The sequence below is a fragment of the Nicotiana attenuata genome, unplaced genomic scaffold (assembly GCF_001879085.1).
Source record: "Nicotiana attenuata strain UT unplaced genomic scaffold, NIATTr2, whole genome shotgun sequence".
NCBI classification, from domain to species: domain Eukaryota; kingdom Viridiplantae; phylum Streptophyta; class Magnoliopsida; order Solanales; family Solanaceae; genus Nicotiana; species Nicotiana attenuata.
Genome location: NW_017672656.1, coordinates 112,440 through 129,979, shown reverse-complemented (window position 1 = coordinate 129,979; position 17,540 = coordinate 112,440). Strand labels below are relative to the sequence as shown.

Sequence of the window (17,540 nt, the reverse complement as noted above, 5' to 3'; positions counted from 1 at the left end):
TCATTTGCTTGTCCTTAAGGACAAGGTTCTGCATGGTGAAGCCAGAGATGTGACCATTGGTGATGATGAGGTATTGAGGATGCAGGGTCGGATATGTGTGCCCAATGTTGATGGGCTTCGGGAGTTGATTCTAGAGAAGACCCACAGTTTGCGGTATTCCATCCATCCGGGTGCCGCGAAGATGTACCACGATTTGAGGCAGTACAATTGGTGGAGGAGGATGAAGAAGGATATAGTTGGGTTTGTAGCTCGGTGCCTCAATTGTCAGCAGGTAAAGTACGAGCACCAAAGACCGGGTGGCTTGCTTCAGCAGATAGAGATTCCAGAGTGGAAGTGGGAGTGGATCACCATGGACTTCGTAGTTGGACTCCCACGGACTCCAAGGATGTTCTCTGCCATTTGGGTGATTGTGGAGCGGCCGACCAAGTCCGCACATTTCATCCCTGTGTGTAGTGCTTATTCTTTAGAGCGGTTGGCTGAGATTTATATCCGGGAGAATGTTCATCTGCATGGTATTCCAGTTTCCATCATTTCAGATAGAGGTACTCAGTTCACATCATGATTCTGGAGGGCCGTACAGCATGAGTTGGGTACTCGGGTGGAGTTGAGCACATCATTTCACCCCCAAACGGACGAACAGTTCGAGCGCACTATTCATATTCTTGAGGATATGCTCTGTGCGTGTGTGATGGAGTTTGGAGGTTCTTGGGATCAGTTTTTGCCACTGGCGGAGTTTGCCTACAACAACAGTTATCAGTCCAGCATTCAGATGGCACCGTACGAGGCTTTGTATGGTTGGCGGTGTAGATCCCCGGTGGGTTGGTTTTAGCCGGGTGAGGATGGATTATTGGGCACAGACTTGGTTCAAGACGCTTTGGAGAAGATTAAGGTGATTCAGGATAGACTCCGCACAGCCCAATCTAGACAGAAGAGTTATGCGGATCGAAAGGTTCGCGATGTTTAATTTATGGTTGGAGAGAGGGTCTTGCTTCGGGTTTCGCCTATGAAGGGCGTTATGAGATTTGGGAAGAAAGGAAAATTGAGTTGGAGATTTATTGGTCCTTTTGAGGTATTACGACGTGTTGGGGAGGTTTCTTATGAGCTTGCCTTATCTCCCAGCTTGGCAGGAGTTCATCCGGTATTTCATGTTTCGATGCTCCGGAGGTATCACGATGATCTGTCACACGTGTTGGATTTCAGTTTAGTCCAGTTGGACAAGGATCTATCTTAGGTTGAGGAGCCAGTGGCTATATTGGACATGCAAGTTCAAAAATTAAGGTCAAAAAGCATTGCATTAGTAAAGGTTCAGTGGCGGGGTCAGCCGGTCGAGGAGGCGACTTGGGAGACCGAGCAGGATATGGGCAGCCGTTACCCTCATCTTTTCACCACTTTAGGTATGTCTCTATGCTCGTTCGAGGACGAATGAATGTTTCAAGAGGGGGAGGATGTAACGACCCGGCCGGTCGTTTTGAGAATTTACGCCCCGATCCCTTATTAACTATTTTTCCCGTGTTTATTTCTACAATTTTGATTTGCCGGGAAGATTAATTTTGAGTTTTAGAGTGTTTTGGGACACTTAGTCCCTGAATGAGAGCTTAAGCTTTAGAATTTGGACCGTAGTCGGAACAGTGTGAAGACGGGCTCGGAATGGAATTCCGCTGATTCTGTTAGCTCTGTTGGGTGATTTTGGGCTTAGGGGCGTGTTCAGATTGTGTTTTGGAGGTCCGTAGCTTATTTAAGCTTCAAATGCCGAAAGTTGAATTTTTGAAGTTTTTGGATCGACAGTGAAATTTTGATATCGGGGTCGAAATTCGATTCTGAAAGTTGGAATAGTTCCGTAGTGTTGAATTTGACTTGTGTGCAAACTTTGGGGTCAATCGGACTTGGTTTGCTTGATTTTGTCATCGGATGTAGAATTCTTAAGATTTCAAATTCATTAGGCTTGGATTGGAGGGTGAATCGTGGTTTTAGCGTTGTTTGATGTGATTTGTGGATTGGAATAAGTTCGTATGATGTTTTAGGATTTGTTGGCATGTTTGGTTGAGGTCCCGGGGCCTTGGGTGAGTTTTGGATGCTTAACGAAAGTTGATTTGGACTTAGGCAATTGCTGAAGTTGCTGAAACTATTGTTTTCGCACCTGCGGATACTGGACCGCACGTGCGGCGGCGCAGAAGCGGATTGGCAACCGTAGATGCGATCTGAGGCTTGAAGGCTGTTGGTCGCAGATGCGCTCCCATATCTGCAAGGAGTGAAGCGCAGGTGCGACGCCTGGGGGTTTAATGAAATTTTGCAGGTGCGGGTCCCCAGCGGTAGAAGCGAGACCGCAGATGCGGGCCCATGACCGCAGAAGCGGAAATTACTGGGCAGAAATATGAAAATCGAGGGTTTGAGTTCATAACTTGGAAAATCAAATTGGAGCTCGGGGGAAGGCGATTATGTGAGGATTTTGAAGAGAAGATCAGTGGGTAATGATTTCCTAACTCCTTTTTGATTGTATTCCATTAACTTAAGCTTAAATTCATCCGTTAATTCCGGATTTGGGGTGAAAAATTGGGAGAATTGAGGAAAAGTTCTTAGGCTTAGTTTTGGAATTTTTATCGAGGTTTAGGTATTGGATTTGAGTGATTTTGGTATGGTTAGACTCGTGGGTGAATAGGTGTTCATAATCCGTAGTTTTTACCCGATTCCGAGACGTGGGCCTGGGAGGATTTTTGGGCGTTTTTCTATTTTCTTGCCTTAGCTTTGGTTCATTTAGCTAAACTCGTTGTTGGTAGTTATATTTACATTATGAAATTGATTTGATTAGATTTGGGTCACTCGGAGTTGGATACTCGTGGCAAGGGCGTGATTTCGGATTGATTGAGCTTGGTTCGAGGTAAGTGGCCTACCTAACCTTGTGTGGGGGAACTCCCCTTAGGATTTTGGTACTGTTGCTATATGAATGCCGTGTACGTGAGGTGACGAGTGCCTACACGTGCTAATTGTTGAAAAACCCCAATTTTCATTAAGTAAATATCTGTGTTATCTTTTAATTGAGCAATACTTGTACTTGAAGCTTCTTGTTTAGCTTAGGAAAATATGATTATGTGACTTAACTGCGTTATCTGCTTTAACTATTTACTTGGATTCTGTGAAGCATGTTCAGAGTAGAAAATCCTGTTATTCTTGAATAGAACTGTAGATTTCCTTCTTGAGACTGTTGTGTGATTATCTTGGGACTACGGGATGGTATCCCGGGAGATCCCCCTTGTTGTTTACTTTGGGACTCCGTATCGGTATTCCGGAAGACCCCCCTGCACATTCGTAATTGGGACTACGAGGCGAGATTCCGGGAGATCCCCCTGTATTGGATATTTATGTTTAAGACTACATATCGGTATTCCGAGAGATTCCCCTGCACATTTACGATTTGGACTACGGGACGATATCCTGGGAGATCCTCTGTACATTTATGTTGGGACTACGGAAAGTTATCCTGGGGGATCCCCTATTGTTGTCTCTATGTACTAAGTTATTTCTTCCTGTGACTTCATCTTTATTGACTGTTAGCATCTTTAATTATAATGTCTTACTTTACGTTATTTTACCTTGTTATATGTATAACCAGTAGGGCCCTGACGTTCCTCGTCACTACTCGACCGAGGTTAGGCTTGGCACTTACTGGGTACCGTTGTGGTGTACTCATGCCCTTTCCTGCACATGTTTTTCGTGTGTAGATCCAGGTTCTTCTGCTTAGCCGTTCTATCAGTGAGGCAGGTCGATTTTAGAGACTTCGAGGTATATCTGCCGCGTCCGCAGACCTAGAAGACCCTCTCTATTCTCCCCTTTAGTTTTAGATTTCCTATATTTACTTTTGGTTTAGACATTCTGGAGATAGAACACTATGAAAATTTTCTCTAGCTTGTGATTTCATGAGATTCCGGGTTTTGGGAGTGTTTTGTTCAGCTTAAAAGAGTGTTATTGTACATGTCGAGCGGTATTATAACTTTCTTTATTATATTACTCATAATTTGCCAGTTTCGTACCTTTAGTTCTCTTTTTTCGCTAATTGTTAGGCTTACCTAGTCGTAGAGACTAGGTGCCGTCACGACAGTTCACGGAGGGAGAACTTGGGTCGTGACAAGTTGGTATCAGAGCTTTAGGTTCATCGGAGTCCTGAATCACAAGCCGGTTTATTAGAGTATTGCGGATCGGTACGGAGACGTCTGTACTTATCTACGAGAGGCTATGTAACTATTAGGAAAATTCCACTTCATTTGATTTCCTTGTCGTGCGAGATTTTGATATCAAAATTCTAAACCTCTGTCTTCTATTCTCTCATAGATGGTGAGGACACAAGCTACCTGAGATGACCAGGCACCCGCGCCCCTTGCCAAAGCCGTCAGAGGTCAGGGCTGGGGTAGAGGCCAAGGACGCGCACGTGGTGCGGCCAGAGCACCTGCGCGAGCTGCTACAGAGGAGCCACCAGCAGCTCCAGCCGGAGCCCAGGTGCCTGATACACCTAGTGCTACTACTACTCCAGCTCTCCAGGAGACCCTTGCACAGTTCATGAGCATGTACACCACTCTAGCTCAGGCAGGGTTGCTTCCCTTGCTGCAGCCACATCTTAGGCCGGGGAGGAGCACAGACTCCCGCCGCCTGTATTCCTGAGCAGCGAGTGCAGGTCGATCAGGCCCCAGAGATTATACCAGTATCGTCTGTAGCTCCAGTTCAGCCCGAGGATAGAGCAGTAGCTTCAGAGGAGGAGCAGCGGAGGCTTGAGAGGTTTAAGAAGTACCAGCCTCCTACATTCAGTGGTCTAGCATCAGAGGATGCTCAGGGTTTTCTGGAGGAGTGCTACCGTATCCTCCGCACAATGGTTATATAAGGATCGAGTGGGGTTTCTTTCACTGCCTTACAGCTTCGAGGAGTAGCCAATTAGTAGTGGCGTACTTTTGAGTTGGTGAGTCCAGCTGTGGCAGCTTCCCTTACATGGACCCATTTTACAAATATGTTCTTGAGGGAGTATGTTCCCCAGAGCCTTAGGGACGCATGGCGCGCAGAGTTTGAGAATTTGCGCCAGGTTACCATGACAGTTTCGGAGTATGTTTTCTGTTTCACTAACTTGGCTAGGCATGCACCGGCCTTGGTTTCTACAGGTCATGAGAGAGTTTGTCGGTTTATTGAGGGGCTCATGCCCAGCACCAGGTCTAGCATGGCTTGGGAGATGGAGATGGATATTTCTTATCAGCAGGTGGTGCGCATTGCTAGAAGAGTAGAGGGCATGCATGCTCGGGATAGAGAGGAGAGAGAGGCCAAGAGGACTCAAGATTCGGGTCATTATTCTGGTGCCCGTGGCCCAGCTGTAGTTCGTCATGGTAGGGGTTATATGAGTCGCCCCGTTCATTCAGCTCTTCCAGCAGCCAGTGGTATTCCAGCTCCTCCAAGACCTCAGGAGCCTTATTATGCACCTCCAGTATCTAGTGCGCCTCCTGCACGAGGTGCTTTCTATGGTCAGTCTAGGAGACCTGGCCTGAGCCAGTCATAGCCGCCATGTCCTCCCAGAGCTTGTTTTGAGTGTGGCGACATACGCCATATGGTAAGGGATTGCCCCAGACTTAGGAGGGTGCACCTCCACAGACTTCACAGCCACAGCGTGCTCCGCAGAGTTCCCAGGCTATGATCACAGCACCAGTTGCTACCCCACCTGCCCAACCAGCTAAAGGTGGAGGTCGGGGAGGTAGAGGTCACCCTAGAGGGGGAGGCTAGGCCAGATACTATGCCCTTCCTGCCCGTACTGAGGCTGTTGCCTCCGATTCTGTCATCACAGGTATTGTTCCAGTCTGTCATAGAGATGCATTGGTTCTATTCGATCCAGGCTCCACTTATTCCTATGTGTCCTCTTATTTTGCCTCGCATTTGGGTGTATCTCGGGATTCTTTGAGTTCCCCTGTTTATGTTTCTACTCCTATGGGAGATTCTCTTGTTTTACATCGCGTTTATCGGTCATGTTTGATTGCTCTTAGTGGTTTCGAGACCAGAGCCGAATTATTATTTCTCAGCATGATAGATTTTGATGTATCATGGACTGGTTGTCGCCCCATTATGCTATTCTCGATTATCATGCCAAAATCGTGACACTGGCTATGCCGGGTGTACCGCGATTAGAGTGGAGGGGTACCTTAGATCACACTTCTAGTAGAGTTATTTCATTTCTTAAAGCTCAGCGAATGGTTGAGAAGGGGTGTGATGCGTATCTAGGTTATGTGAGAGATGTCAGTATTGATATCCCTACAGGTTATTCAGTCCCAGTGTTACGTGATTTCATTGATGTGTTTCCAGCTGATCTACCGGGCATGCCGCTCGACAGAGATATTTATTTTGGCGTTGATCTGTTGCCGGGCATTCAACCCATTTCTATTCCCCCTTAACGTATGGCTCCTCCTGAGTTGAAGGAGTTGAAGGAGCATTTAAAGGAATTACTTGATAAGGGTTTTATTCGGCCAAGTGTATCACCTTGGGGTGCTCCTGTCTTGTTTGTGAAGAAGAAGGATGGTTCTATGCGTATGTGCATTGATTATCGCCAGTTGAACAAAGCTACAGTGAAGAACCGGTATCCTTTGCCTCGTATTGATGACATGCTTGCCCAGTTATAGGGTGCTCGTGTGTTTTCTAAGATTGACTTGCTTTCGGGTTATCATCGGCTGAAGATTCGGGAGCCAGATATCCCGAAGACTGACTTCAGGACTCGGTATGGTCATTACGAGTTCCTTGTTATGTCTTTTGGGCTGACCAATGCCCTAGCAGCCTTCATGCATTTGATGCATAGTGTATTCCGGCCATATCTTGACTCGTTCGTCATTGTCTTTATTGATGACATTCTGGTATACTCCTAGAGTCGGGAAGATCATGAGCAGCACCTGAGGACAGTGCTTCAGACTTTGAGGAAAAAGAAATTATATATAAAGTTCTCGAAATATGAGTTCTGGTTGGATCCCGTGGAATTCTTAGGTCACGTGGTATCAAGCAAAAGGATCAAGGTGGATCCGAAGAAAGTGGAAGCAGTGCAGAGGTTGCCTAGACCATCCTCAGCTACAGAGATTCGTAGTTTTCTTGGCTTGGCGGGTTATTACCGTCGATTTATTGAGGGATTTTCGTCTATTGCAGCACCTATGACCAAGCTGACCCAGAAGGGTGCTCCGTTCAGGTGGACAGATGAGTGTGAGGAGAGCTTTCAGAAGCACAAGACAACTTTGACTACAGCCCCAGTATTGACATTGCCTACAGGTTCGGGGTCTTATACTATCTATTGTGATGCCTCGAGGATTGTCCTTGGAGCGGTATTGATGCAGGACGGTAGGGTGATTGCCTACGCGTCCAGACAACTAAAGGTGCATGAGAAGAATTACCCCGTCCATGGTCTCGAGTTAGCTGCTATTTTTCACGCCTTGAAGAGCTGTCGTCACTATTTATACGGTGTTCCTTGTGAGATCTATACTGATCACCGGAGTTTGCAGCATCTGTTCAAGCAGAAGGACCTTAATTTGCGCCCGAGGAGGTGGTTAGAGCTGCTGAAGGACTATGACATCACTATCTTGTATTCTGTGGGGAAGGCGATTCTGTGGGGATTTTGAAGAGAAGATCAGTGGGTAATGATTTCCTAACTCCTTTTTGATTGTATTCCGTTAACCTAAGCTTAAATTCATCATTTAACTCCGGATTTCGGGTGAAAAACTGGGAGAATTGAGGAAAAGTTCTTAGGCCGAGTTTTGGGATTTTGATCAAGGTATTGGTATCAGATTTGAGTAATTTTTGTATGGTTAGACTCGTGAGTGAATGGGTGTTTTCGTATTTTTTACCTGATTCCGAGACGTGGGCCCGGGGAGGATTTTTGGGCGTTTTTCTATTTTCTTGCCTTAGCTTCGATTCATTTAGCTAAACTCGTTGTTTCTAGTTATATTTACATTATGAAATTGATTTGATTAGATTTGGGCCACTCGGAGTTGGATACTCGTGGCAAGGGCGTGATTTCGGATTGATTGAGCTTGGTTCGAGGTAAGTGGCTTGCCTAACCTTGTGTGGGGGAACTCCCCTTAGGATTTTGGTACTGTTGCTATATGAATGTCGTGTACGTGAGGTGACGAGTGCGTACACGTGCTAATTGTTGAAAAATCCTGATTTTCATTAAGTAAATATTTGTGTTTTCTTTTAACTGAGCAATACTTGTACCTGAAGCTTCCTGTTTAGCTTAGGAAAGCATGATTATGTAACTTAACTGCCTTATCTGCTTTAACTGTTTACTTGGATTCTGTTAAGCATGTTTAGAGTAGAAATTCTTGTTATTCTTGAATAGAACTGTAGATTTCCTTCTTGAGACTGTTGTGTGTTTACCTTGGGACTACGGGACGTTATTCCGGGAGATCCCCCTTGTTGCTTACTTTGGGACTACGGATCGGTATTCCGGGAGATCTCCCTGCACATTTATCATGTGGACTACGGGACGATATTTTGGGAGATCCCCCTGTACTGGATATTTATGTTTGGGACTACGGGTCGGTATTCTGGGAGATTCCCCTGCACATTTACGATTTGGACTACGGGACGATATCCCGGGAGATCCTCTGTACATTTATGTTGGGACTACGGGACGTTATCCTGGGAGATCCCCTGTTGTTGTCTCTTTGTACTAAGTTATTTCTTCCTGTAACTTCATCCTTATTGACTGTTATCATCTTTAATTATACTGTCTCACTTTACGTTTTTTTACCTTGTTATATGTATAACTAGTAGGGCCCTGACCTTCCTCGTCACTACTCGATCGAGGTTAGGCTTGGCACTTACTGGGTACCGCTGTGGTGTACTCATGCCCTTTCCTGCACATGTTTTTCGTGTGCAGATCCAGGTTCTTCTGCTCAGCCGTTCTATCAGTGAGGCGGGGCGATTTCAGAGACTTCGAGGTATATCTGCCGCGTCCGCAGACCTAGAAGTCCCTCTCTATTCTCCCCTTTAGTTTTAGACTTCCTGTATTTACTTTTGGTTTAGACATTCTGGAGATAGAACACTATGAAAATTTTCTCTAGCTTGTGATTTCATGAGATTCCGGGTTTTGGGAGTGTTTCGTTCAGCTTAAAAGAGTGTTATTGTATATGCCGAGCGGCATTATAACTTTCTTTGTTATATTACTCATAATTTGCTAGTTTCGTACCTTTAATTCTCTTTTTCCGCTAATTGTTAGGCTTACCTAGTCGTAGAGACTAGGTGCCATCACGACATTTATTGGAGGGAGAACTTGGGTCGTGACAGTTAGGACTGCTCCCACGCCTACTCCACTAGCATCCACTTCCACAGTAAAAGGTTGGAGAAATCAGGCAATCCTAACGCAGGGGCCTTTACCATTGCCTCCTTCACTTCCTCAAAAGCGTTTGAGGCTAATTCATTCCACTGAAAGCACCCTTTTTGAGCAGTAGTGTTAAGGGTCTACTAATTACTGCATAGTTTTTAATAAAACGTCTGTAGTAACGAGTTAAACCAAGAAATTCCCTTAACCCTTTAATGTTCACTGGTTGAGGCCATGATAAAATAGCTTCCACTTTAGCAAAGTCAATGCTAACTCCATCTCCCGGCACAACATGACCAAAATACTCCACTTGTGATTGTGCAAGATACACTTCGACCTTTTGGCAAAAAGCATGTTTTCCTTCAATAGTTCAAACACCTCTCTTAAATGTTGAATGTGATCTTGGAGGTTATTGCTATAGACCAAAGTATCATCAAAAAATACAAGGATAAATTTCCTCAAGAATGGCTCGAAAATTTCATGCATGAGTGCTTGAAATGTAGCGGGTGTATTTGTAAGCCCTAAGGGAATTACCCTAAACTCCCATAGCCCATGATGCATTTTGAAAGCAGTTTTGTACTCATCCCTTTTTTTATCCTAATTTGATGATATCCCGACCTCAAATCTAATTTAGAAAAGAATTCAGCCCCTTGCAATTCATCTAACAAGTCTTCCACCACCGGAATTGGATAATTGTTTTTTATAGTAATTTTGTTCAATTTGCGATAATCAACACCAAACCTCCAAGATGAGTCTTTTTTCTTGACCAATATTACGGGTGATGAAAAAGGTGATGTACTATTAGCAATTACTTGGGTTGCTAACATCTCTTTGACCATCCTTTCAATAATATTTTTCTGCTCATAAAAGTACCTATAGGGTCATTGGTTGACGAGCTTGGACCCTGGTATCACTTCAATGGCATGGTCAGATTTCCTGTTTGGAGCAAGCCCTAATGGTTCTTGAAAGAGTCCTTAATATTCTTGGATCAGTGAATAGATTGGCTTGGGAACATCTTCCTCTTTTGGATCATCTACTAATAATAATTTGGCTGATAACATGCATTGGCCCATTTTCAGCAATTTTTTAATGGTCCTGACATCCTTAGCCTCTATTGGGCCCATCTCAGCATTGCTCACCAATTTAATAAGCTTATCACCTTTGAAAAAAGACACACTACGGGAGCGAGCATGTAGCACAATTGGGGCCACAGTGTTAACACAATCTGTTCCTATGTGAGTTGGGCATTATCTGCCCTTTTGTAACTCGCACCCTCATGGGTCAGCGGTATGGTTTCCCTTTCAAGTTCAAGAGTTCAATGATTTGTGGGTCAATAAAGTTGTGGGTAAATCCACTATCTATTAAAATCATCACTTGTTGCTTTTTGGCCCACTCCTTAATCCTAATAGTCTTGGGTGAGTGACTCAAGCCCATTACCACATTTAATGATACTTCCCCTTGTTCTACCACCTCTCCTTCAATCACTTCATTCACTAGCTCCTCATCTGAAGATTCTACAAATTGCTCATCTCCTTCAAGTGCATTAAGGGTACGACTTTTACACTGGTGTCCTGGTGTCCATTCTCCATGACAAGAAAAACATAAGTTCCTCTCCCGTAATGCTTCCATGGTGGGATTTTTGGTAATGGTGGTTTGGTGGAAGTTGATGCTCCTGTTGCTTTTTGGGTGCTGGAAAAGGAGTTTGGTTTCTGGGATAAGGGAAATGGCTTGGTTTAATGGGCCTAAGTGTGTTTTGTTTAGAGGCCGCATTTAAAGCTTGTTCATACAAATTAGCTATATTGTATGCAGCCACCAATGTTCTTGGATTTAAAACTTTCGTCATTGAGCCTATTTCCTTCTTCAGGCCCCCAATAAAATATTGCACAAAGTATAATTCATCGAACTGAGGCCTCACTACTTGGACTCTGCAGCGCAAGTCTTCAAATCTTTTTTGATAGCTCAGCACATAACCCCACAGTTGTAGATGATTAAATATCGTAACCACATCAAGAGGTCCTATTCCATCATATCATTCACATAAAACACACTACCAAAAAATTAGGTTTTAGTGACGGACAAATTCTGTAGCTAACCAGAAAAACCCGTCACTAATCTCATTTAACGACGGATTAGCAACGGATTATCAAGAAATTCTCCTAGCTACGAGCGTTTTAGCGACAGATTAGCGACGACGTTCGTAGCTATTTCCAATTTTTTTTGTAGTGTCATAACAAAATTGTCTCCAATTAATCCTCCCACATGGTCTATTACATAAGAGTCAAACCAACTATCCAAGCTGTCCTTGACCGTAATAGCCACACAAGTTATTTTTTCTGCTTCAGTAACACGATAGTAGTCAAAATAATATTCACACCTACGTATCCATCCCCTAACATTGGTCTCATCAAATTCAGGGAACAAAATTTTGGCCTTTATGTGACGAAGATTATTTGGGGAATTTTCTGGAAGAGTGAAAAAAATGAGTAAAGCCATATCCGAGTAGGGTGGTAATTGGTTCATGGATGCATGAATTTGTGATGTAATAGGATGGGGTGGGTTAGATGTGTAGAGAGGTATTTGGGTTGCAGGATCTTGGGGTCCATAATATGGTGTCTGGGTTGTATTGGAAAAACGTGTATTTGGGCCATATTTGAAGGTTGGGTTGCCGTTGTTGAGATAGGAATGTACGTTCCAAACATTAGTGGACTTGTTTAAGTGAAAACATGGGCTTGGGTGAAGGGCCTGCTAAAGATAGATAGTGAAGAAAAAGGCTTGGATGAACTAATAGACGCAGGTACGGTGGAGTTAATAGCAGAGCTGTAAGTGTGAGAGAAGTGGGGATTCATAAGGGATAAAGCTAGGATTTCACTCAGTGTTGGTGCAAAACTAGTGTGAGAAAAACTGGTGTTTGGGGTAGGTAAGTTCTTTCTGCTTACATGGAGATTTCTTTGATTTCTAGCTATGGGGGTAGGAAATATAGGAGTTACCGGCGATGAAGTTGGCCGGAATCCTCCGTCCACCGATGACTGTCCTGTTTTCGTGTAATTACTACCTCCCGCCATTGTCGTTCGAGTTTCGTCCTTCTTCTGCATATCTATTACCCAATTCTCTATCCTTTGGTTCGATTCAACATTTCTTTTCTGCATCTCTTTATCTACTCCATACGCTTGCTGGAGGTGTTGATAAAAGATTGCAGCTGTTGCTCTAAGTTTGCAGGGCTTTCGTTGCAGCTGACCTCACGAGGAGGATCCACTATTGTTGCCAAGGATCACGCTCTGATAGCAAATGTAGCAACGGCTATGTTGAATAACAAAAAATTAAGGAAAACAAAACTAATTGATAAAATCCAGAATATTCATTTAAGATGATTTTCTGGATACACTGTTCATTCTCTATATACTACGTGACAAGCTGTTCTACCAGGACAAATCTCTAACAAAATCACTAATACTAAGACACGTGTCCTAAATGAGTTGTGTAGCCGTTTGGACTTGATTGGAATTAAGAGGCAATTGGATCTAACAAATAAGACCCAGAACAACTTAATAATTAAGACTTCTACTCGTTCGGCCCAACTGAGACAGGAACTCGACCCAATATCCTGATTAAGGTTACGAATTTCCCAATTCATAACAATATTTTTTTATATCTTTAAAAAAATACTATTGCAAGCAATAAAATAAAAATAACAAGCAGTGCCGGTAAAATCTCAAAATATCTAGTTACGGAAAAAATGAAGATTGAATACATTTTACTTTTCTATAAATCTCACTAATTGGGAAATGATCAGCACACGAGTTTGACACATACAAAAGAGAAGAGTAGTTCACAAGACATCTCTCCTTACAATTTCTCTATAAAAAGACCGAGAGGAAATAGGAGAGGACAGACATAAAACTGAGAGGTATTTAAAAAAGAAACAATTATTCTAGAATATATTCTAAAGAGGTTGGAATATAAGAGGCAATCCTTGTGTGGGCCTAAGAGAAAGCATGATGGAAGGGCAGTGTCTATAGTTAGGTGAAATGGAAAAGGAGAAGTTTGTCAAGATTAAAGACAAGACAACTTTGTACTCCATCATTGTCAAGTTCCTACCAATGCACATCCTTCCTCCAAAACCAAAAGGCAAATATCCCATTTTGTGTTTACATCCGCCATATATCATGTCATCCTTAAACCTTTCTGGTTTGAATTCATTTACGTCTTCTCCCCAAAGTTGCTTGTCGTGATGCATGGACACCGAATCAATCCATATATTTGTTCCTTTGGGGATGACTAGGTTGTCTACTTGAATGTCTTCTCTAGCTTGCCTTTGTACATTTGGTGCCGGTGAGTATAGTCTTAATACTTCATTCATCACCCATCCCATCTGCATATATGATTCAAATTCAGTGCCAAATCATATATATATGCATTAGAAAAAAAATGAATATCCTGATCACAATATTCTCTCTATCTCTTCTTATTATTTGTCCTTTTTTTTGGTTAGAAGGGTGAAGATAAGACAATAAGATGGAAGGCGAGTAGGCTTGACTGATGACGGTTGCCGGCGACTCTTTTGTTTAACAAGTTGGACCGATGTTGGTACCATGTGATCATCATATTTTCAATCCTTATGGTCAAAGCCATCTATTAGGCTGTGTAAAGCTTATATTACAACTATGACGTGGCCATGTATTATACTTAGAATTTTACCAACTTTTTCCCTTTCTTAATTTTTTCGTTGTATAAATGAGAAGATCAATATAACGTTAAGCATGTAGACATACCAATGATAATTAGTTATAGTATATGATAGCGATGGTTCACATGACTAACAGAAACTAGAGAATACTCTCTGTTTCAATTTAGATTACACACTTTCTTTATTTGTCCGTTCAAAAAAGAATGATACTCCTTCCGGTCCATAATAAGTGACTAATTTGTTTTGAGCACACCCATTAAGGAAATACTAAATTCTAAACGTAAATAGTTAGTGAGACCAAACTACCCTTCAGCACCATAGTTATAATAGCACTTACTTCTATTCTCAAATGTGATGAGTAAATGACTTTTTAGGGATACGTACATAAGGGTAATTTTGGAAAAATAATTTTTTCTTGATTATATAAATGGACACTTATTTTGGATCAAAATAAAAAAAGCAAATTGGTCACTTATTGTGGACCGGAGGGAGTACATTTTTACAATTGAAAATAATTCCACTTTAAACTCTTTATTTTACCCATTTTACCCTTAATGAGAAGCTTTTATTACCACACGAATGTCATGGCTCCTTAAACTTTTAAGACCACAAGTTTCAAAAGTCTTTATTTTATTCCTTAAACTCCGTGCCAAGTCAAACAGCTCATCTAAATTGGAACGGAGGGAGTAATTAATTAGCTTACCTTTCTTAGACAAGCAAGCCTAGAGGGATCAATTTCAGCATCACCCATCACTTGTTTGATTTCCTCTCTGAGCTGAGTTTGCCATTCTGGATGAACTGCCAGCAGCAACAAAGTCCACGTGAGTGCCAGCGCAGTGGTCTCATGTCCTCCAAAGAAGAACGTTTTACACTCATCCACCAGTTCCCTCGTACTCAATGTCTTCTCGTTCCCTGCCAGCAAAAGACTAAGAAGATCGTGCTCTGTACGATCATCTTTGTTCATCTTTTTACGATTTTCAATGATCGACATGAGCAGAGAATCGATCTCCTTCCCTAGATTATGAGCTTTTAGAGTCTCTTTCGGGCACATGATGAGGTTGCCATATGGTACCCCGACATAACGTGTAGACTTGAAAAGTGTGAATTGCATGGTTCTCAATTTGTTAAATACTTGTTCTCCATTTTTGTAGGTGATGCCGAAGCTTGTCTTTGCTATGATTTCTCCCGCGGTACTTATTATTTCCTTCTCGACATCGATTTCTGGATTCCCAGAGTTGATGAGAGCAGCCCAACGGTCTAGCATGTTTTTGGCGGACTCCGCCATTAAGCTTGCCATGCCCTGGAAACCAAGTGTAATTAGAATGTACAACAGGAACTGTTTATATATGATAACTCTAATGTGGTAACTTCAAAAATAAAATATACGGCAAAGGGCCAAATATACTCATGTACTATGAGAAAACGTTTAAATATACCCTTCGTTATATTTTGGGTTCAAATATATCCCTGCCGCAATACTATTGGTTCAAATATACCCTTCTTCAGGTAAGTTTGTCCAAGGTCGACATCCAATCCTACGTGACACTGATATTTGATGAGGTGGATGCCACATGTCACGCCACCTCAGCGCCACCAATCCATATATAAAAGACTAAAATTTGAAAAATAATATTTTCATGGTAGCAGTAATGGTGACAATAGTGGTGGAGGGGAAGGAAATTTTAGTGGTGGAAAAAAGATAGGGTTAGGGACGCTGAGGTAGCAAGCCATGTGGCATCCACCTCATCAAATGACAGTGCCACGTAGGATTGGATGTCCACTTTTGGACAAACTTAACGGAAAAAAGGTATATTTGAACCAATAGTATAACGACAGGGATATATATGAACTCAAAGTTTCACGGGGAGTACATTTAAGCCTTTTCTGATAGTACAAAGATATATTTGGCCTTTTTATATGATAGGTAAAAAATATACCGATAGTATAAAATTTTTACCTTTGTTTATATAAATTTTTGAATCAGTAACTTGCTAATACGTTGTAGGGACTCAATCATCAGTTTTCACTATTTCGCAATCGAATTATGGATGAGTCACATCACATGCATTCACCAATTTGAGTTTTAAAATCATTTTACTTTACGTGGAGCCACAAAAGAAAACTGATTTCTAGTACTATATAAAATGTGCTTGAAGAAAGATATATACCTTGACGTTAGCTTGGGTAAAAGCGGGAGTGATAAGATGCCTGTGTCTCACCCATTCATCTCCTTCCACCATAATCAACCCTTTCCCAAACATTGCCTTTCTGTCCCTCTTAAACACTGTTGGCTTCCCCCAACTTTTGCCCATTACTCCCGCAGACATCTTCTTTATGAATTCAGGGTCTGCTATGTAAACAAATGGTTCTGTTCCCAGCCAGTATATAAATACTTTTCCTGCATATATATATAAGGAAAAACAATGCTTCAATGAACAAGAAAATAGTATATACCTATTGTACGTAGTCTTAAGTGAATATCAATAATTAAGCTGCTGAATATACCATGCAATTTCTGCCACCTAGCGAAGTATGGAAATGCCAATGAATGAATATCATGGCTAATACTTAAGGCAGAAAGAGAAGCTGACGAAGTAGCAGAAGCTGTGTTCATCAGCTCCTTCTTCATTTCATTAATATTTCCAAGAGGGAAACTTGGTGTTGGTCCCTCAAATCCATTTGCCTTAAGTTTCTGATGTTTCAGTTTGGGCAGAATCCACCAAGAATATAATATTTTACATAATGCATAGAAAATAAGAATGACAACCATGTCTAGCAGGATAGCAACTTGAGAAAACTGTTTAAACTCCATTGACTCGACGATCGATCTCTTTCTCTCTCTTTCTCTCAGTATATAGAATGAAGGAGATTTGTTCAAGTATATATATGGTGAGTTATAGTTTCCTAAAATAATGGAAAATACTGTTGATGGGCTAAGGAAAGAAAGGATGGGTATTTATAGAAGGAGAAGTTTGACGAGCCCCAAGGAAGTCAAAGGTTGACAATTGACTACGAGACAATTTAACCGTTTTAGACTACACGGAGTGGAGAGTATTTCTTTTAAAATGGTATAGTTTTTTATATTACTTTATTGCATGTTTGTGTTCCATGTTACTCTTTGATAATTCCTTCTCCTCTTGATTTTTCAAACTTGGAATTAAGTTGGTCGTCAAATTTTAATATTGCGGCTCCAAGCCGAATACACATTTTTTATTGATAACGCCGGCCCAGCCTATTGATATCCCACGTGGCATACTTATTTTGAAGGTTGGTACTCGATAAATCGATATATATATTTCCCGCACTATACCAGATATTTTCATTAATTTAATAAATGTGAGACGTGTTTTTTACTTGGTTATGATAAATTAATACTTCGTCTCATTCAAATTTTCACTTGATCTTCTTTTAAGATTATTTTTATTATAATCCATAATAAGCAAAAACTATCTTATTTACGTATTTATGACTGAAGCAAATTAAATTGGGTTCTTCGTCCCAAATCCCAATGAATGAGATCTTTTTTCCGAAACCCAAATA

At 41.9% G+C, this 17,540-nt stretch overlaps 2 protein-coding genes across 2 annotated transcripts; both read right to left on the bottom strand.

Moving 5' to 3' along the window:
* Positions 1 to 9,300: 9,300 nt before the first annotated feature.
* On the bottom strand, positions 9,301 to 10,945 carry LOC109213986 (uncharacterized mitochondrial protein AtMg00860-like). The gene is made up of 3 exons (XM_019377838.1): positions 10,754 to 10,945; positions 9,468 to 9,653; positions 9,301 to 9,420 (listed from the first exon to the last, which is right to left on the bottom strand). The coding sequence occupies exons 1-3, from the start codon at positions 10,943 to 10,945 to the stop codon at positions 9,301 to 9,303; spliced, it is 498 nt and encodes a 165-aa protein (XP_019233383.1).
* A 2,178-nt stretch (positions 10,946 to 13,123) lies between these two features.
* LOC109213988 (cytokinin hydroxylase-like) lies at positions 13,124 to 16,908 on the bottom strand. The gene is made up of 4 exons (XM_019377839.1): positions 16,506 to 16,908; positions 16,169 to 16,398; positions 14,704 to 15,300; positions 13,124 to 13,685 (listed from the first exon to the last, which is right to left on the bottom strand). The coding sequence occupies exons 1-4, from the start codon at positions 16,810 to 16,812 to the stop codon at positions 13,257 to 13,259; spliced, it is 1,563 nt and encodes a 520-aa protein (XP_019233384.1). The 5' UTR covers positions 16,813 to 16,908; the 3' UTR covers positions 13,124 to 13,256.
* Between the last annotated feature and the right edge of the window lie 632 nt (positions 16,909 to 17,540).

Bases quoted from the DNA above. Each gene is read 5' to 3' on its own strand.
- LOC109213986 (XM_019377838.1), bottom strand. From the start codon at position 10,945: ATGGAAGCATTACGGGAGAGGAACTTATGTTTTTCTTGTCATGGAGAA. The intron at 9,654-10,753 runs GTAATGGGCTTG...TTTTGCCAAAAG, and splicing joins GGGAAGTATCATTAAATGTG to GTCGAAGTGTATCTTGCACA. The intron at 9,421-9,467 runs GTAATTAGTAGA...GGGTGCTTTCAG, and splicing joins GTTTTATTAAAAACTATGCA to TGGAATGAATTAGCCTCAAA.
- LOC109213988 (XM_019377839.1), bottom strand. From the start codon at position 16,812: ATGGAGTTTAAACAGTTTTCTCAAGTTGCTATCCTGCTAGACATGGTT. The intron at 15,301-16,168 runs GTATATATCTTT...CTTGGTTTCCAG, and splicing joins TTACCCAAGCTAACGTCAAG to GGCATGGCAAGCTTAATGGC. The intron at 13,686-14,703 runs GTAAGCTAATTA...TCATATATGCAG, and splicing joins GGCTTGCTTGTCTAAGAAAG to ATGGGATGGGTGATGAATGA.